The sequence below is a fragment of the Somniosus microcephalus genome, chromosome 6 (genome assembly GCF_052327205.1).
Source record: "Somniosus microcephalus isolate GS21.2 chromosome 6, FLI_Smic_1.0, whole genome shotgun sequence".
NCBI classification, from domain to species: Eukaryota; Metazoa; Chordata; class Chondrichthyes; order Squaliformes; family Somniosidae; genus Somniosus; species Somniosus microcephalus.
In genome coordinates this window covers 18,796,860-18,818,717 of record NC_140992.1, presented here as the reverse complement: position 1 = coordinate 18,818,717, position 21,858 = coordinate 18,796,860, and the positions used below count along the sequence as shown (strand labels likewise).

General features: G+C 48.4%; 1 protein-coding gene across 1 annotated transcript in view; it reads right to left on the bottom strand.

The window, feature by feature from the left end:
- Positions 1 to 18,906, bottom strand: part of igsf10 (immunoglobulin superfamily, member 10) — a 38,050-nt gene extending 19,144 nt beyond the window's left edge. Inside the window, exons 1-5 of the mRNA XM_085989792.1 lie at positions 18,572 to 18,906; positions 16,887 to 17,194; positions 16,674 to 16,803; positions 11,554 to 11,944; positions 431 to 4,858 (exon numbers count right to left, since the gene is read on the bottom strand). Coding sequence (XP_085845918.1) covers positions 431 to 4,858; positions 11,554 to 11,944; positions 16,674 to 16,803; positions 16,887 to 17,098 — 5,161 coding nt within the window. The 5' untranslated portion in view covers positions 17,099 to 17,194; positions 18,572 to 18,906. The remainder of the gene's footprint in view (positions 1 to 430; positions 4,859 to 11,553; positions 11,945 to 16,673; positions 16,804 to 16,886; positions 17,195 to 18,571) is intronic.
- Between the last annotated feature and the right edge of the window lie 2,952 nt (positions 18,907 to 21,858).

The following is a 21,858-nucleotide window of genomic DNA, read 5'->3' as shown; positions in this document are numbered from 1 at the left end:
GGCATTATAACTGCCCTAAGACATGATTGAAGCTAAAGTAATGTATGAATACATGAATGAGTGAGTGAGTGAGCGAATGGATGGGTAAATGAGTGAGTGAATGAATGAATGAGTTAATGAATGAGTAAATGGATGGATGAATGAATGAGTGAATGGATGGGTGAATGAATGAATAAGTGAGTGAGTGAATGAGTGAGGGAATGAATGGGTAAATGAGTGAGTGAATGAATGAATGGATGGGTGAATGAATGAGTGAATGGATGGGTGAATGAATGAGTGAGTGAATGAGTGAGGGAATGAATGAATGAGTGAATGAATGAGGGAGAGAGTGAATGAGTTAATGAGAGAGTGACTGAGTACCCTGATAATTCAAATATTGAAAACTTCTAAGGAGCATCTCTAAGTCAATAAGCAATTTGGCAACACTTACCTGTTGAGATTTTGGTCCAGCTTATGATGGGAGGCGGATTTCCAGTTGCCTCACACGGTATAAACGCATCCGAATCTGCCAGGATGGTGAAACTGGCGGTGTTCCCACCAGTCAACTTGGGTTTGGAGGGCCGGTTTCCTGCCATGGGGTCCACAGCGATAGCGTTGGATGATGAAGGGTCAGACTCGTTGGAAAAGTCATCCTTGCCATCTTCGTTGTCTATGGTGTTTTCGAGATCAATGTCTAACTTGGGTGTCGCCGCCCTGTATTCAGTCAGCCCCTCTGTGAAACTCAGCCGGCTTTGCCATTCGGTCACGCTAACTGTCCGTATGGTGCTTATGGCTTCAGTCTGTGGATTCTGCCAAAGTGGTTGATCCACCCTGGAAGTTGGGAGTAGAGTTGGTGCGTGTCTGGGTGGCGTGGTCATGGTAAACTTGTGTAAGGTGACACGGAATCTGGGGACAGGCTTGGAGGTAGATTTGGCGGTGGTCAGTAGCCGGGCGGAGGTTGCAGCCATAGTTGTGGAATGCACGCTTGATTGAGTGGCTGGTGCCATGGTTGTGGTCGCCCTGGTTGTTTTGGTAGCAGGGGGTACCGTTGTCATTTTGGTGGGATGAATTTCCTTTCTGATGGTAGGCAGCCTAGTTGCCTTTGTGGCCGTAGATAGTGGAAGCATTGTGGTTACGGTGCCCCTTGATGTGGTTTTGGAAGTCAGCGAGGTTAGGATTATTGGACTGGTTGTTGCTAGTGTGGTAGCAGCTGGTTGGGTGGTAAGGCTGTTGCTGGGTAGATGTAAAATCTTAGAAATATACTGACTCGTGGGTGTAGCTGGACTCACCACAGCCAAGTTTAGAAAATGCTTGTTTGATTGTCCACTAGCAATGGTAGTGCTAGCTGAAATGGCAATGGGGCGAGGTGCTCTGGTGGTTATTCTGATGGGTGGAGGTGATACGATCCTACTTTTTGTCGGACGTGCCTTCCTACTTTCAGCTGCTGACACTGCCAAGCGATTCCAACCCGCGGTTGCCCCTGATGATGGCACACGGCTTCTTGTTCTACTGCCAGGCTTGCCCGGTCTCCTGCGACGGAATGCCATTCTACGCATCGCACGTGTTGTCTGGGCAGTGGTTGATGTGGTGGATACGGTCTCTGCAATGAAGGGAATGGTAGCAACCGTTGTTGGGAGGCTTGTGGCTGTGGGTGGATGGACAGGAACAATGGGGGGCCTTGTTGTTGACTTTATTTTGGAGCTATAGGGGCTTGCAGTGGAGAAAGGGGGCTTAATCAGCTCTCGTGTTGCCGGTGAGGTCCTCACACTGTGAGGAGTAGGCTTTGTGACAATGATGGACTCTCTGGGAGCAGCAGTTGTAGTCCTGGGTTTCCAAAGCCTTCTAAGAACATCCTTCTGATTGCTTACTCCAAAAAGCCTATTCCAAGGGATCTTCCCACGAACAATCTTGGAGGACCTTGTGGTAGGCTGGGCAGTAGTTACAGTAATTGTAGAGGGGAAACCAACAGGAGGTGGTATTTCTGCAGGTCTCTTGGTAGCATGTGTGGTGGAAGTCGTTCTGACGATTGCAGTAGTCTCAGGGAGTTGTGCTCTGATATCAGGTGTTCGTGCTCTGATATCAGGCCTGGTCACCCATTGTGAAAGCTCCTTTGAATGGGTCGTTGTCACCTCTGGAATATTTACTTTTTGCACACCCTCCTTCAGAGGAATCCTGATGCGTTCGATTGTAGTTTCACGGGCACCTGGATCTCCAGATTGCTGGCCATATGTTTGTGTAGCCTCAGTACTTGTTCCATTTGGCGCTGGTAGTGGACGTGGAGGTCCTGGTGGGACCTCGGTGACAGAGGATGTATGATTTAGGCTGGAAGCTCTTGAATGTGTCGACGTCGACGTGGGCGCTGCTGTTCTATCTTTAGACCAAGGGGGCCTTCTCTGCCCGGGTCTCACAATCTTGTACCTGTGTCTCCTTAAGCCTGGCCTACCGAAGCGACGTTTATAGGGGAACTTTCTTCTCCTACCGAAGAACCGTGGTTGGGAAACTGGGGCATCGGTAATGGCTTCTCTTATGATGTGAATCTGCTGAGTAAGGATCGTGGACATGGAGGAGGACCTTGGAGTTGTGATTTTCTGAGTGGTTTTAAATAGCATTTGATTCCCATCATCTTTGGCCGTGGTAATGGTCATAATGTGAGTGTGGTAGTCATGTATCCTTAAAGTCTCACTTTGAAAGACTGCTACAGGGTCAGTCTTTTCTGTTGTATACTCTATTGATGACTTATCTTCCTTTGGAGTGTCTATGATTAATACAGTTGGCGTGGGAGTTGGCATGTAATGAGTGTCACCAGAATATGCCACCTGCATTTCTGCATTTGCCTCGGTCGATTTAGATACATGGGGAGTTGCAGTTGTCATTTGGGGTATGACTCTTACAGGTTCCTTTTTGTAAATGGACTCTGTTACCTTTGGGAACAGATTGGAATCTGCAGGCACCTTTCGAATTGGGGGTGCTGCATCCTTTGTGTCTGGTTCTGTGGTGTGAAATTGCACTGGAGATTGTGGGACCACAAGAACCACCCTCGGCCGAGGAACCATTGCTATTGACTTCTCAGTGACAGGAGATAACCGAGTGACTGAAATGCCTGTAGGCTGTCTGGTAGTTACCAGTATAAACTCTTCTTCTGCTGCGACTCCCAGGTCGTCCCCTGATGATTCTCCCCCGTCAACGAAAGACGGACCTGTTGTTTGAGGTTTAACTGTGATCTTACCTGTTGCAGTTTTTGTTAAGACGTTCTTTCTGGCCTTTGCCAGATACTCCGCCCAACGTTGGGGGTCTACCCGCCTTCTGGGCTGTTTCAATGTTCTACGGTTGGACCACCACCGTGCTTTGACACCACCGCCATTAATTCTCCTCCTGGCTGTTACTGCCACTGCCGTGGTTGTCGTTGGTTGAGATTTGGACTGTGAACTGCTGGCCCTAGAATGGTATGTCTTATCTTCTGATGTATTCTCAGAAGATAAGTGACTGTGTTTCTTTTTCAAATCTTCAGACTCCAGCAAGTCTTCCTCACTCTTCCCTGACCCAAAGTCTTCCTCTGCTGCATCGTTATTTTCTGTATTTTCTTTCTCGGATGAAATTCTGGAGCCGGTAACCGTTACCTGTAACGCCAGGATATCAATCCCATAACGGTTTGTAGCCAGACACCTGTAATAGCCACTGTCTCTAGCTGTCAGTCTTTGTATCCTTAAAGTCCCATTTGGGGTTATCTCCTTATTCCCGGCCGTGCGTTGTAATACTCTATGGTCAGGGAGAACCCAACTAATAGACGCATTTGGGATTGCAGTTGCTTGGCATGGGAGATGTATTGAGTCGCCACCAGATTTAGAAATGTAAGGTCCATTTATATCGTTCTCTGCAACATTGGGGTCCAGAATGGTAACCCTGAAGCTCAGCATATCGGCATCTTGGTAATTGGTCCCCAGGCAGTGATAGATGCCAGTGTCATAGAGGTCAGCCACCCTTAATATGAATTTGCCATCTGCACTGATTGAAATGCGGCTATCCTCACTGTGGTATGGCGCTCGGACTTTGCTGCCATCTGGAAGTATCCATTCAGTGACGGGCTTGGGGTCACCAAAGGCTTGGCACTCCAACTCCACTCGCCCACCTACGACCACAAAGTGTTCCGTTCTCGCATTGTCTACTTTCTTTATCATCACCCAGCTATTTTTCCCAGGTTTAGCTTCCAAGTCTTGCAAGGTGACCTGAACATCTATGAGGTACTTGATCTGCAGAACGTTGAGGGTGGTCCGGCTCCTGTCCATCTGCAGGGTGACCTCACTCTGCATCAGCCAAGCGGGATCTGCCCTGATCTGCACCTCGATACCCATGAACATGTGCAGGTCGGTGGCTGGCGGCTGTTTGTAAAGATAGCTCATGTACGGCGCTTTAGTCAGCAGGGCCTCCCTCTCAAGTTTCAGAGGCGAGTCAGTGTACAGTGCCAAGATCCCCCACAAGCGTTGGAGCTGCTCATAGTCAACGTAGCACACCAGGAAGGTCGCCAGAGAAGTGTTTAGCAGCACGTAGTCTTCTTTTTGATCCAGGGCCACCCCTGGCGTTCTCACGGGTCTTTGAACATTGCAGGTTATTTCGCACCCATTCCCAGATTGGTCGCTCATGTTCAAACTCATCTGGCCCAAGGGTGCCACAAAGTCTTTGGCATTAATGGCCGCGTAGTCGCCCTCCTCTTGCAGAGTGCTGTTCCTGAGTTTCAGCGGGGACTGGATCGTCGGCGGTGTGCACGCAAACACCGAGGGAGGCAACTGTAAAATATCCTTGCCCCGAGAGACGCTTGGAGTCGCGCACAGGGGGCAAATCTGACCGTTGGGATAGTTCCGGTCTCGTTTGCATTTGATTACTCCTGGGGGAAAAACAAATCTGTAGTATTATTCTGGGAAACTCACATTTCAGTTTACAAGCAGTTAAAAAAACAGGATTTCCCTGAAGTCTTTTCTCAATTCATTTTTAAGCCAAGAACTAGAAATTAATTATCTGTGCAGTGTATGTTCTCATACATTTTATTGGGAATTGAAATTTTACTAAACGGGAAGGTGTTGGATTGAGATGTGTAATACTAAGGCGAGGTCAATGGTCTCTCAAATTCCTTTTATTTTTTTCTGTAAGTTCTTGCCTGCTTGACTGTAGTTTCTGCCAAAGTACCATTGTGGTAAACCACTGTTTGTATTCCTGTTTGTCCTGTTTGTATTCCACTGTGTACATGCCTGGACATGCCTCGGCTGACTCCTCCCACAGGTCCTAGTATAAAGGTGACTGCTCCCCAGCCCTTGGTATCCTGGACCGGTCGACCACTCGAGGCAGACCTCCATTCTGTTGTTAATAAAAGCCTTTAGTTACTCTTCTAACTCTCAGTCTTTTATGAGTAATTGATAGCGCATCAATTTTATTAACAACATTTTTATAATGGAGAAGATCCTCACACCAGCATGCCTGGACTTAGATCATCGGGAGGCGGACTCATCCACCAAGTTTACTCACTGGCTTAAGTGTTTCGAAAAATTCCTGACCGCCTCCGAAGCAATCAAATCGGACGAGGACAAACTGGATGTCCTGACCTCCAAAGTGAACCACCGAGTGTACTCGGTCATCCAAGACGCGACCTCGTACGCGGATGCTATCAAGCTCCTCAAGGACCAGTACACGCGCCCAGTGAACGAAGTGTACGCCAGGCACCTCCTGGGGAGTCGTAAACAACAACCTGGGGAATCGACCGTGGAATACCTTCAGGCACTGTCTGTGCTTGGCCGGGCCTGTGGTTGTAAGGATGTAAAGGCCGCCGTGTACACAGAGGAACTTATCCGGGACGCTTTTGTAGCGGGCCACAGATCCAATTACACACGACAGCGACTGTTGGAGCAGAGTAACCTCGACCTCAACAAGGCCTCTGAACTTGCACTATCGTTGGATGCAGCCTACCAGGGCATGGATGCCTACTCCTCTGCACCGTGGACGCCGCGGGGAATGACAGCCTGGGACACGGTAGGACCGCCTCATAGCGCCGTGCCACCCCAGCCACACCCCAACAACGGCCCAACTACCGCAGCAGTGTCCCAAGGCCAGACAGCAGTGCCCCAAGGCCAGAAATGCTACTTCTGTAGCCAGGCAAAACACCCCAGAGCGCGCTGCCCGGCGAAAAACGCGATCTGCTCGTGCTGCGGGAAGAAGGGACACTACGCTAGCGTCTGCAGGGCCAAAGCCACCCCGAACCCCAGCAGCGCCGCGTGTGGGCCATGCGGGCCTCCATTTTGGACCTCCCCGGCCGTGTGCGAATCACCGGTACAGCAGCCATTTTGGACGCCTCCAGCCACATGGGGATCATGGACGCTGCCATCTTGGACGACAGCCGGGACGCAGCAGGCCCCCGACACCGCCTCATCTGATACCCGCAGCGACACACCGACCCCTACGCTGGCATCCGTTACACTGGACCAAGCGAGACCGCACCAACTGGCCAGTTCCACAATGGACATTAAGGTAAATGGTCACGATACAATCTGCCTTTTTAACTCTGGGAGCACGGAGAGCTTCATCCACCCCGACACGGTGCGGCGTTGCTCTCTCCCAGTCCTGCCTGCGCAACAGCGGATTTCTATGGCCTCCGAGTCCCAGTCGGCGGACATCGGCGGCTACTGCGTGGTGACACTCGTAGTAGACGGGACCGTGTACGATCATTTTAAACTTCTGGTCCTGCCTGACCTCTGCGCTGCCGTCCTGCTGGGGTTAGATTTTCAGTGCCACCTTAAAAGTGTTACGATGGCGTACGGTGGACCCCTACCCCCACTCACAGTCCGCAGCCAGCAGCTTCCAAATTGCCCGCCGCGCACCAGGTGCAACCTCTCCACACTCAGAGTCACCCCCCCACCACTGTTTGCTAACCTCACCCCCGACTGTAAGCCCATCGCCACAAAGAGCAGGCGATACAGTGCCGGGGACAGGGTTTTCATTAAAACCGAAGTGGAGCGGCTCCTGAAAGAAGGGATTATTGAGGGCAGCACCAGCCCCTGGCGAGCCCAGGTTGTGGTCGTTAAGACCAGCGAGAAGCAGCGCCTGGTCATCGACTACAGCCAGACAATAAATCGCTACACCCTGCTGGACGCCTACCCACTCCCCCGTATAGCTGATATGGTCAACCAGATCGCGCAGTACCGCGTCTTCTCGACCATTGACCTGAAATCAGCGTACCACCAGCTCCCCATCCGCCCTGAGGACCGCCAGTACACTGCCTTTGAGGCAAACGGCCGCCTCTATCACTTCCTTAGGGTTCCCTTTGGCGTCACCAACGGGGTCTCCATCTTCCAAAGGGAGATGGACCGGATGGTAGATCAAAATGCGTTGCAGGCCACTTTCCCATATCTGGACAATGTGACCATCTGCGGCCGTGACTTGCAGGACCATGACGCAAACCTCGAAAAATTCCTCCGCACCGCCCAACTCCTAAACCTGACATATAACAAGGAGAAGTGCATATTCCGCACAAACCGCCTCGCCATCCTTGGCTGTGTTGTGGAACACGGAGTCATCGGCCCCGACCCCGACCGGATGCGTCCCCTTATGGAACTTCCACTGCCCCACTGCCTCAAGGCCCTGAAGAGGTGCCTAGGGTTTTTCTCCTATTACGCCCAGTGGGTCCCCTACTATGCGGACAAGGCCCGTCCGCTGATCAAGTCCACCTCTTTTCCCTTGACGGCAGAGGCCCGCTTAGCCTTCCACCGTATCAAGGAGGACATTGCCAAAGCCACCATGCACGCAGTGGACGAATCCATCCCCTTCCAGGTGGAAAGCGACACGTCCGACTTTGCCCTGGCCGCTACCCTCAATCAGGCGGGGAGACCCGTGGCCTTCTTTTCACGAACCCTCCAAGGCCCGGAGACCAGACACTCCGCTGTTGAGAAGGAGGCCCAGGCGATTGTGGAGGCTGTGCGTCATTGGAGGCACTACCTGGCCGGAAAACGATTTACCCTGCTCACTGACCAGCGTTCAGTTGCTTTTATGTTTAACAACAAGCAGAGGGGCAAAATCAAAAATGACAAGATCTTGAGGTGGAGAATCGAACTTTCCACCTACAACTACGAGATCTTGTACCGGCCCGGGAAGCTAAATGAACCCCCGGATGCGCTATCGCGTGGCACCTGCGCCAGCGCGCAGATCGATAGACTACGGGTCCTCCACAATGACCTCTGCCACCCGGGGGTCACCAGGTTCTTCCACCTCATCAAGGCCCGCAACCTGCCTTACTCTATTGAGGAGGTCAGGACCATGACCAGGAACTGCCAAGTCTGCACTGAGTGCAAACCACACTTTTATAGACCAGACAGGGCCCACCTGATAAAAGCCACTCGCCCCTTCGAGCGCCTGAGCGTTGATTTTAAAGGGCCTCTCCCCTCCTCCGACCGCAATGTGTACTTCCTCAATATTATTGATGAGTACTCCCGTTTCCCGTTCGCCTTCCCCTGCCCGGACATGACCAGTGCCACGGTCATTAAATGTCTGAACAACCTCTTCACCCTGTTCGGCTTCCCCAGCTATATCCATAGCGACCGGGGCTCATCGTTTATGAGCGACGAACTCCGTCAGTAGCTGCTAACTAGGGGTATTGCCACAAGCAGGACCACCAGTTACAACCCCCGGGGGAACGGACAGGTGGAAAGAGAAAATGCGACAGTTTGGAAGGCCGTCCTACTAGCCTTAAAGTCTAGGGGCCTTCCAACCTCCCGCTGGCAGGATGTGCTCCCCGATGCGCTCCACTCTATTCGGTCACTGCTCTGCACTGCCACTAACGCCACCCCTCATGAGAAAATGTTTGTCTTCCCAAGGAAGTCCACATCAGGGACATCGCTACCGCCATGGCTGACGTCCCCAGGGCCGGTCCTACTGAGAAGACACGTGAGGACCCATAAAACGGACCCCCTGGTCGAGAGGGTCGACCTCCTCCACGCCAACCCCCAGTATGCTTACATCGCATACCCGGACGGGCGGGAGGACACAGTCTCCATAAGAGACCTTGCACCCTCGGGGACCACAGTAACCCACTACCCACTACCACCCCCCCCCACGATCCGATATCCAGCCCCAGCAGACGGCAGGCCTGGGCCCCGCGACCCGCTCGACATCTACGAGGACGACACGCCTGTGCCACAGCCTACGCTGGACTCGACGCCGGAAGCTTCACTACCCCTGCCGTCGCCACGCCGATCACAGCGGCAGACAAGACCTCCGGAGAGACTCCAATACGCTAACTTTTAATACACTTCACCCCGCCGGACTCAATTTTAAACAAGGGGTGAATGTGGTAAACCACTGTTTGTATTCCTGTTTGTCCTGTTTGTATTCCACTGTGTACATGCCTGGACATGCCTCGGCTGACTCCTCCCACAGGTCCTAGTATAAAGGTGACTGCTCCCCAGCCCTTGGTATCCTGGACCGGTCGACCACTCGAGGCAGACCTCCATTCTGTTGTTAATAAAAGCCTTTAGTTACTCTTCTAACTCTCAGTCTTTTATGAGTAATTGATAGCGCATCAACCATGCTGACATTTATTCAACCCATTGTTTAACTGGAACCTCATGGAGAAAAAACACACATCTGGGACTGGAGTTCGACTGCTTTTCACAAATACTCAAAGCAATATGGGAGGGAGTCTGACACCTCTTTAGTGCACTTTGCAGTCTCCCAAATTAAACTGCCACCTTTGGCTCAATGCACTCCCAAAACCACTTTGCACTAAATGTGAAATTGGCAGTATAGCTACAGCCTTTCGAGACGTGCATAGACTAGTTTGGGCAATCCACAATTATGTTATACTTTCAACGGCAAAACTAAATAATTATCAATAGGAATCAGTTAGGAGGTTCCTCCAAACAACACAGAACATAAGCTTTCTTCCTCATAAAAATGTGTCTTGTTTTACAATTGTGAAGATATATTTAAAGATAACAGTTGGGAAAATAGGTAAGGAACATTTTACTAAAAAAGACATAAATTCTTGTCACTTGACCTTTACACATAAGGCTTGAAATTTAATTCAACATTACCTTTCTATGTGTAATATATTAAGCATTTTATGTATATGTTTACAGGAAGATAATGCCATGTCTGGGTGTCACACATGGGGACATGGTTTAACCTGCTGAAGTTTATATACTTATAATGATACTTATTTTGCAGTCCTTCCAGTGTGTCCAAGGAGGGTGATACTATGGTGCTTTTTTCCCTTGCACGGTTGCCTACCATTCACCTATGCCAGCCTACAGCCTGGGTCAGTTTGCCCACCTCCCACTCCCATATGCAAGCCTGTGGCCCTTGCTGGATCCCAGCAATTGGAAAATGTAGCCTGTATCCCCAGATCCTTCCCCTGTCTCCCACTCAGAAGACCAGTTCAATTTTAATTTCTCTATTTATCCACAGAACTCTGTTTGCTGATGTGCCCTCTTGTTGCCTTATGGGCAGAGTGTATACTCCTATAATAATATATGCAATGCTAATGAACTTTATATCTTTATTTTACTTTTTCCGACTCCCACTTTGCTAACAGTGACCCAGCATTTTGCCTATGGCCAATGCCACAGCAAATTAAGTAAGGTATAAACTTTGAGGCTGTTGGTTGCACTTCAGAGATCATGCTTCAAAGTTTATATAGAAAAGAAACACACTCATTTCAGGCTGGTTTCCCTGACCTGGAGCTGAAACTGACAAACACCTTCTAATCTTCAATCGTCCCTCACCACTAAAAAGAAGCAATTCAACTCTGATTGACCTTAGGTTGCACTTACTTATTATGGCAATTAGATTTGATGGCCTTGAAAATGACAGGGCAGATAAGCCCAGCTCCACTTCGGTAGAGAATAATACATTGGGCTAGATATTCGTCTTGGGCGGTAATGTAAATCAGGTGGTGACATGAGTCAGTCATTCATGAAAGAAAGACTTATGAAATAATACTGAGCAGCCTACGGGTGGCGCTGTCCAGGGAGAGTATAAATACTCGGGCACGGGCCCAGCTTGCGCAGGACATTCTTAACAGGAACTAGTGAAGGACACAACTAGACCTCCATGTTGTAAAACAGTTGATTAAAGCTTTGTTTAACGCTTAGACCAAGTGCCTAGTAGTTTTCTTACATCAGGTGGTATCGCATGGGCCGCCTGTTAAACGCCCCAATGGAAATAAATAAATAAACTGAATATATTTAAGAAGGAGATAGATAGATTTCTAGACACAAAAGGCATCAAGGGGTATGGGGAGAGAGCGGGAATACGGTATTGAGATAGAGGATCAGCCATGATCATATTGAATGGCGGAGCAGGCTCGAAGGGCCGAATGGCCTACTCCTGCTCCTATTTTTCTATGTTTCTATATCGGGCGGGGCGTATAACTGCCACCCGCTTTGCGCACATGTCCGAGATGAATTTCTACCCTATTGTGCCTAACATGGCACAAGGATCCAGTTCTTACGAACAGGCATTATCTGAGTGAGCAGGGCAGTGGTAGTCAGCTAGTAAATACTGGAAATAACAACAAGATAGATAAATGACTGACTATACCTGGCAGTCTTTCATTGAGTTCAGCTAACCACCTCAAGTTACAGTCACAAAACCATCTGTTTCCATGCAGGTAGATGCTTTCAATTTCCGGGATGTAAGACAGCAGATCACTAGGGATGGACGTTAGAGCGTTATCTGACAGATAAATGTGCTTTATTGAAGACATTTTGAAGATCTGGCTGAAGCGAAAAGTAACAAATGTATCTCTGTGCAGTTCCTGAAGCATGTTTCCCTCCAAGTGGAGCAGTTTCAATGAAGTGAGCCCGTAGAATGCTTCGGGGTTAATGAATTCAATGCTGTTGTGGTCCATGTGTAACCGCACCAGGTTGCGAAGGCCGTGGAAAGTCTCACGATTCAATGCTTTAACCTTGTTGTAGCTCATCTTCAGAACCTTTAAAGTCAACAGATAAAGTTGTTACAGCCCATCCCATGGTGTCTACAAGCAACGGCGCAACGGTGACAAATACAGCTCCTTAGATACCTGTTAAAGTTATACAGCTAATAGGAATCTACTTATAGCTACATTTTAGTTTCTGCTGTAGTAATCGCTGTATTGAATGAATGCATTCAGTCTACTAGGACAGGAAATAAATTGCCCAGAGGGCTCTGACACGTTGAGCTCAAGTGCTGAAAATGAGTGACTGTGTGATTGGGTGGAGACCATAATATTATATCAATAGATGCTGATTGGTTTACAGTGCCCTAGCATGTGACTGGACACTTCTGTTTCAAGGTGTGGGATGACACTGACCAATAATTACATGTTAAAAAGAATCACATAGAAATTACCAATGCAGAAACAAGGCTGTTGGGCCCAACCAGCCCATATTGGTACAATAGCAAAACACTGTGGATGCTGGAAATCCGAAATAACAACAGAAAATGCTGGAAAAACTCAGCAGGCCAGGCAGGATCCGTGGAGAGAGAAACAGAATTAACGTTTCAGGTCGAAGACCCTTCGTCAGAACTGGAAAAAAGCAGTTTTCCAGCCCATATAGGTGTTCATCCCCAGCAGTAATCCTAATCCCATGTGTCCACCCTGCATATTCCTTCATCCCCTTTCCATGAATCATCTCATAGAATCGTAGACGTTTACAGCACAGAAGGAGGCCATTCAGCCCATCGTGTGTGTGCTGGCCAAAAAAGAGCTATCCAGACTAATCCCACTTTCCAGCCTTTGGTCCGTAGCCCTGTAGGTTACGGCACTTCAAGTGTACATCCAAGTCCTTTTTAATGCGATTAGTGTTTCTGCCTCTACCACCCTTTCAGGCAGTGAGTTCCAGACCTCCACCACCCTCTGGGTGAAAAAATTTCTCCTCAACTCCCCTCTATCTACCTAACCTAATCTCAAATGTTGAACTGATCTCTGCTTCAATCACTAACTCTGCCGATACATTCTGCAACCTCATACACCAGGGACCCGGGTTCGAATCCGGCCTCGGGTGACTGTCTGTGTGGAGTTTGCACATTCTCCCCGTGTTTGCGTGGGTTTCCTCCGGGTGCTCCGGTTTCCTCCCACAGTCCAAAGATGTGCGGGTTAGGTTGATTGGCTATGATAAATTGACCCTTAGTGTTAGGGGGATTAAATACGTGGGGTTACGGGGATAGGGTGGGATATGTGGGGGTTACAGGGATCGGGTGGGATATGTGTCGGTGCAGGCTCGATGGGCCGAAATGGCCTCTATCTGCACTGTGGGGTTCCTGTGATTGTGATTCTGTGATTGTGATTGAACCCTCTATGTAAAAACATTTCTTCTCCTCTCTGTGTTAAATCTCCATAAGGACAATACAAATGAAATAAATAGCTCTGAGTATTGTTCACCAAATGCACAATTCATCCAGGTCTGTCACTGAAAAATACATTAAAGTGTTCATTCACACAATTATTGTAGAATCATAGAACGGTTACAGCACAGTAGGAGGCCATTCGGCCCCTCGAGCCCGTGCCGGCTCTCTGCAAGAGCACTTCAGTTAGTCCCACTCCCCCGCCCTTTCCCCGTAGCCCTGCAATTTTTTTTCCTTCGGGTACTTATCCAGTTCCCTTTGGAAAGCCATGATTGAATCTACCTCCACCACCCTTTCAGGGAGTGAATTCCAGATCATAAATACTCGCTGCATAAAAAAGTTTTTCCTCATGTCGCCTTTGCTTCTTCTGCCAATCACCTTAAATCTGTGTCCTCTGGTTCTCGACCTTTCCGCCAATGGGAACAGTTTCTCCCTATCTACTCTGTCTAGACCCCTCATGAAAATCTCCTCTCAACCTTCTCTGCTCTAACAACGACAACAACTTGCATTTATAAAGCACCTTTAACGTAGTAAAACATCCCAAGGCGCTGCACAGGACTATTTTAAGACAAAAAATTTGACACCGATCCACACAAGGATAAATTAGGAGCAGGTGACCAAAAGCTTGGTCAAGGAGGTAGATTTTAAGGAGCGTCTTAAATGAGGAAAGAGAGATAGAGAGGCGGAGAGGTTTAGGAAGAAATTCCAGAGCTTAGGGCCTAGGCAGCTGAAGGCACGGCCACCAAAGGTTGAGCGATTATAATCAGGGATCCTCAAGAGGGCAGAATTAGAGGAGCGCAGATATCTCGGGGGTTTCTGGGGCTGAAGGAGATTACAGAGATAGGAAGGGGCAAGGCCAACAGGCCTCTAAGGAGAACAACCCCAGTGTTTCCAGTCTATCCACGTAACTGAAGTCCCTCATCCTTGGAACCATTCTCGTAAATCTTTTCTGCACCCTCTCTACGGCCTTCACATCCTTCCTAAAGTGCGGTGCCCAGAATTGGACACAATACTCCAGTTGAGGCTGAACCAGTGTTTTATAAAGCTACATCATAACTTCCTTGCTTTTGTACTCTATGCCTCTATTTATGAAGCCCAGGATCCCGTATACTTTTTTAACCACTTTCTCAACCTGCCCTGCCGCCTTCAACAATTTGTGCACATATACCCCCAGGTCTCTCTGTTCATGCACCCCCTTTAGGATTGTACCCTTTAGTTTATATTGCCTCTTCTCATTCTTTCTACCAAAATGTATCACTTCGCACTTTTCTACATTAAACTTCATTTGCCACGTGTCTGCCCATTCCACCAGCCTGTCTATGTCCTCTTGAAGTCTATCACTATCCTCCTCACTGTTCACTATACTTCCAGATTTTGTGTCATCTGCAGTAGAATACTAACCTGGCACATTGCAAAAACAGCTAATCTGATCAGAAATTATTTTTAAATAGCTATTGACCTTGATTTCTCCACTTACCACTAGGAAATTTGTAATGAATAGTGTTGCTACACCTTTATCAGGGTATAGTAGTGTAGTAAAGTTACTGGACTACTAATCCAGAGGCCTAGACTAATAATCCAGAGAATGTGAGCACCAATCACATCATGGCAGTTTGAGAATCTGGAATTTTTTAATAAACTCTTGAAATAAGGAAAAAAAGCTGGTATCGGTGAAACTGACCATGTTGGGTAGTGGTAAAAACACAACTAGTTCACTAATGTTCCTTAGGGAAGGAAGAATGCCATCCTTATCCTGCTGGCCTATATGTGATTCCAGTCCTACACCAACATGCTCGATTCTTAACTGACCTCTGAAGTTACCATGCAACTCACTTGTATCAGAAACATAGAAGATAGGAGCAGGAGTAGGCCATTCGGCCCCTTGAGCCTGCTCCACCATTCAATGAGATCATGGCTGATCATCCAAATTCAGTACCCTGTCCCTACTTTCTCCCCATATCCCTTGATCCGTTTAGCCTCAAGAAATATATCCAACTCCTTCTTGAATATATTTAATGAATTGGCCTCAATTGCCCTCTGTGGCAGAGAATTCCACAGGTTCACCACTCTCTGGGTGAAGAAATTCCTCCTCATCTCAGTCCTAAATGGCTTACCTCTTATCCTTAGACTGTGACCCCAGGTTCTGGACTCCCCGGCCATCGGGAACATCCTTCCTGCATCTAGTCTGTCCAGTCCTGTTAGAATTTTATAAGTTTCAATGAGATCCCCTCTCATTCTTCTAAACTCTAGCGAATATAAGCCTAATTGACCCAATCTCTCCTCATACGTCATTCCTGCCATCCCAGGTATCAGTCTGGTGAATCTTCGCTGCACTCTCTCCATGGCAAGAACATCCTTCCTCAGATAAGGCGACCAAAACTGCACACAATACTCAAGGTGTGGTCTCACCAAGGCCCTGTACAACTGCAGCAAGACATCTTTGCTCCTGTACTCAAATCCTCTCGCTATGAAGGCCAACATACCATTTGCCTTCTTAACCGCCTGTTGCACCTGCATGCTTACCTTCAGTGACTGGTGCACAAGGACACCCAGGTCTCATTGCACTTCCCCATTTCCCAATCTATTGCCGTTCAGATAATAATCTGTCTTCCTGTTTTTGCCACCAAAGTGGATAAACTCACATTTACCCACATTGGGCAGATGCATGGCAAATGCAGTATAATCACCCAACCTGTCCAAATCATACTGGAGTTTCTCTGCATCCTCCTCACAGCGCACACACACACCCAGCTTTGTGTCATCTGCAAACTTGGAGATATTACATCTAGTTCCTTCATCTAGATCATTAATATATATTGTGAATAGCTGGGGTCCTAGCACCGATCACTGTGGTACCCCACTGCGATATCAAACCACGAGAAAGAAAAACATGTCCTTGTGGAGACCAAGTCCCACCTTGACACTGAGGACACCTTCCATTGTGTCGTGTGACACTGCCACTGTGATGAAGAACAGAGCTTACAGCTCAAAACACTGCAGCAATTCATCAAGGCTTCTTTGACAGCACCTCCCAAACCCGCGACGTCTACCAGCTAGAAGGACAAGGGCAATAGGTGCATGGGAACACCATCACCTCCAAGCTTCCATCCAAGTGACACACCATTCTCACTTGAGACATACATTGCTTTCCCTTCATCATCGCTGGGTTAAAAATCCTTGAACTCCCTATCCAACTGCAGCAGTTCAAGAAGGCGGCGGCCCATCATCACCTTCTCAGGGATGGACAATGAAGACCAGCCTTGCCAACTATGCCCACTTCCCTAGAATGAATGAAAGAAAAACACACTCTTCCAGCTGACCTTGGTAGCTCTTACCTGCAGAGACTGTAGATCTTTAAATGCTTTGTCTGGTATTTCTTGGATCTTATTGCTGTGCAGCATCAACAATTCGAGACTTTTCAACCCGGCGAAATTGTCGCTTGTTAATTTCATCAGGTTATTGTAACTGGAAGGAAACGGGACTCTTTAAGTATCATGTCATAAGCCGAGCAATCCCAAGCATTTCGAAGGCAAGATGATTACACTAACCCCAAATTGATCCGCTCCACGTGAGCTTGGATGCTCTCCGGGACGGCGCTGAGGTATCGGAAGGTGCAGTGGACCTCGGTGGGCACGTAGCAGGCACATGGTTTGGGGCAAGCGAGGCAGACGCGCCAGCACCAGGCGAAAGCGGCCAAGACCCCCAGCAGGCTCCAGCGCAAGGAGAAGTGAGACAGGCCCCCTCGGCTGACCGCATTCATCCTCTTGCAGCACCTCGGGAGATCACCCTTCAGGAATTCGTTACATGCCGCAAACAGATCAAATTTCCTGCAAGCGGACCGGAGACTGAAAATGGTCTGAGGGGTGAAAAAAAGTACTTTGGAGCATTAACGCTTAGTATTAACAATTAAAGAATACATTTACAAATGTTTGCATTGCTGCATGTGCAGAATATATAAATAGCAATAAAACCGAGCATTATAATATGCACATATATATAAATAAACAGTGCATTATAATACACATATATATATATAAATTAAACAATGCATTATAATATACACATATCTATAAATTAAACAGTGCATTATAATATACATATATAAATTAAAGTGCATTATAATATACACATATATATAAATTAAAATGTTTATATTATGTCAATAAAAGCGTGCATTTTAATATATATATCATGTGTGTGTACTATACGGTGCATAGTAGGTTTGTGGTCTATTGAGTTTAAAAGTAATCCATTGTATGTGTGCGTTAGCCAATGTATAAATGCAGGTTCTACAACGTCTGTCCCTGGCTTTATTTTTTTCCAGTCGGTCCTAAGCTGTCCTGCCAGATAACGCGGACAAGGTACAGATCGCCGCACCTCTGTCGCCTCCTGACTCGGTCCCGAATTCCAATCGCGAACACAAGTTGCTGTCACTGCCAGGTTACACGTCAGACTCGCTCTGCAGCCGAGGAGTGGAACAGCTCCTCTCAATATCAAGTTTACGACCCCCCCCCCCCCCACCCACCCACCCAAAAAAAATCAAAACACGATGGAAACTTGCAGTGAACTTCTCATCCGATCCTCAAAGTACAGCGACAACTTTGTATGATTTCTCCCTTTCTTCCTGCACAGAGGCGAGATAGTTCATCTGTGAAACCTTTTCTTCGACCGCTCATGAATGGACATCCCCCCACCCCTTGAAAAAAGTTATGCAATGAAGAGGGAGAGAGCGACTTGCCTGGTAACGATTGCATTTATTATTGCTCCTGCAGTGGGTGGGATTTCGGGCGTAATATTCCCACAGTTTCCATGCAGATCCCAGCTGGAGCCCTCTGGAGCTCCAGGGGAGGCGGCTCTGTGCTTACAGTGCTGAGTGATAGCTGGATTTTGACTTCCCCACTCAATGAGAAGACGATAGGTGCAATGAATTCAATGACAGACAAGCCCTTACCACCAGCCCTTCAAAGCCCTCTCCCGTGATCCAGTCGATATATCTGGAATCTAGCCCCCAGAACTCAGACACACACATACCGCCAGCCCCGAATGTTAACTCAGTGTTCATTCCCTGTTGACTGACTTTTTTTCTGACAAGGACTTCCTGTTGAGTTTACAGTGGTTTCAGTACTTTCTATTTCTCGGAGCAGATCTATTTGAGCGTAACACATTGCAGCAAATTGTAAAATAAGCACACGATAAACTGCAAACTAGGAACGAGAGCAACAGCTAAGGTTACCTGCACTTCCAGCTTCCTGCGATCCGGTGCACGGGAGGCTCCAGGATTTCACAGTTCTCAATCAATGCAAACCCGCATCGCCCAGATCCACCTGTTGGCCCCAAACCCCTTCTTATTTCAAAAGGAAGGAGTCAGTCAGGGTCTGTTTCAGGCTTTAGTCTGTTTGGAGAGGTCTGGTGCTGCGCAGAGTTGCAGACAGCTGGTCCCTCCCCCCCATTGCAGTACTGAATCCGCACTGTGTGAGATAGAGAGAGGGGAGGGTATTCCTTGTTTCATAGCAGCTCACGGCAAACTCCGACTCACACCAATAAGGTACCAAACCTCTCTTCCCATCTCTACCCCTGAACTGGTCCGGTTAATTGCACCAGTCTCCCGCCCCCCCCCCCACTTTCCCTGAAAATCTTCCTGAAGTTTCCCAGTGATCCTGTGACTGCTCGGGGATTGCTGAAGTTCATTAGGATTTAATTATCCGAAATGATCTGGACGCCCTCACATAGCGCGCCGTTTACACTCCCCTCGTTTCTCATGTGAGCTTCTAACCTATACCCTCTCCTGCTTATTGGGACTTCCTCTACTTTAGCTACTTGAACAGTGTTTGTTGCTAATGTTTCTTTGGCAGACAGCTGTTAAAGTATACGCTGCACCCCCCTCTCTGTCAAACACAAACACACTCAGACACACCCCTCTCACACACACACTGTCTCACACACACACACACACTCACTCACACACTTTCTCACACACTCTCACACTCACACACTCACACAGTCTCACACACACTGTCTCTCACACACACATACATACACACACTGTCTCTCTCACTCACACACACACACTCTCACACAGGCTCTCACACACTCTCACTCTCACACACTCACTCTCACACAGGCTCTCACTCACTCTCACACACTCTCACTCTCACACACACTCTCACACAGGCTCTCACACACTCTCACTCTCACACACTCTCACTCTCACACAGGCTCTCACACACTCTCACTCTCACACACTCTCACTCTCACACAGGCTCTCACACTCTCACTCTCACACACTCTCACTCTCACACACACACTCTCACACAGGCTCTCACACACTCTCACTCTCACACACTCTCACACAGGCTCTCACACACTCTCACTCTCACACACTCTCACTCTCACACACTCTCACACAGGCCCTCACACACTCTCACTCTCACACACTCTCACTCTCACACACACACTCTCACACAGGCTCTCACACACTCTCACTCTCACACACTCTCACTCTCACACAGGCTCTCACACACTCTCACTCTCACACACTCTCACTCTCACACACACACTCTCACACAGGCTCTCACACACTCTCACTCTCACACAGGCTCTCACACACTCTCACTCTCACACACTCTCACTCTCACACACTCTCACTCTCACACACTCACTCTCACACACTCTCACACAGGCTCTCACACACTCTCACTCTCACACACTCTCACACAGGCTCTCACACACTCTCACTCTCACACACTCTCACTCTCACACACACACTCTCACACACTCTCACTCTCACACACTCTCACACAGGCCCTCACACACTCTCACTCTCACACACTCTCACTCTCACACACACACTCTCACACAGGCTCTCACACACTCTCACTCTCACACACTCTCACTCTCACACAGGCTCTCACACACTCTCACTCTCACACACTCTCACTCTCACACACACACTCTCACACAGGCTCTCACACACTCTCACTCTCACACAGGCTCTCACACACTCTCACTCTCACACACTCTCACTCTCACACACTCTCACACACTCTCACTCTCACACACTCACTCTCACACACTCTCACACAGGCTCTCACACACTCTCACTCTCACACACTCTCACACAGGCTCTCACACACTCTCACTCTCACACACTCTCACTCTCACACACACACTCTCACACACTCTCACTCTCTCACACTCTCACTCTCACACACTCTCTCTCGCACACACACTCACTCTCACACACACACTCTCACACAGGCTCTCACACACTCTCACTCTCACACACTCTCACTCTCACACAGGCTCTCACACACTCTCACTCTCACACACTCTCACTCTCACACACACACTCTCACACAGGCTCTCACACACTCTCACTCTCACACAGGCTCTCACACACTCTCACACAGGCTCTCACACACTCTCACTCTCACACAGGCTCTCACACACTCTCACTCTCACACACTCTCACTCTCACACACACACTCTCACACACTCTCACTCTCTCACACTCTCACTCTCACACACTCTCTCTCGCACACACACTCACTCTCACACTCTCACACACTCTCACTCTCTCACACTCTCACTCTCACACACTCTCTCTCGCACACACACTCACTCTCACTCACTCTCACACACTCTCACTCTCACACACTCTCTCTCTCACACTCTCACTCTCTCACACTCTCACTCTCTCACACTCTCACTCTCTCACACTCTCTCTCTCACACACACTCACTCTCACACACTCTCAGTCTCTCACACTCTCACTCTCACACACTCTCTCACACACAGTCACTCTCACACACTCTCACACAGGCTCTCACAAACTCTCACTCTCACACACTCTCACTCTCACACACTCTCACTCTCACACACTCTCACTCTCACACACTCTCACACACTCTCACTCTCACACGCACACTCTCACACAGGCTCTCACACACTCTCACTCTCACACACTCTCACTCTCACACACACACTCTCACACACTCTCACTCTCACACACTCTCACTCTCACACACTCACTCTCACACACTCTCACACTCTCACTCTCACACACTCTCACTCTCACACACACACTCTCACACAGGCTCTCACACACTCTCACTCTCACACACTCTCACACAGGCTCACTCACTGTCACTCTCACACACACACTCTCACACACTCTCTCTCACACACACTTTCACTGCCATGTCATTGATTTTAATGACAGTTCTTTCCATTGCTCTTTTTTCAGTTCTTTATCCCAAACGCAATTCCCAGGTGATAATATTCTGTCTGTACTCGCCTTTGCTGAGCATTAAATGTGGAGCTACTGATTTACTGAGACCGAATAAGTAAAATCCCATATTAATTATACGGGATTTATATTAACTGGTGTTTTGGAGATCATATTCCTGATTCCATCCGCTTGTAATTCAGGCTATCAGGTTATAGTGACCGAATCTGTCATATTCCGTCTTTGATTACACCACATTCCAGATTTTGACTGGTGTTTTTGGAGATGCAATC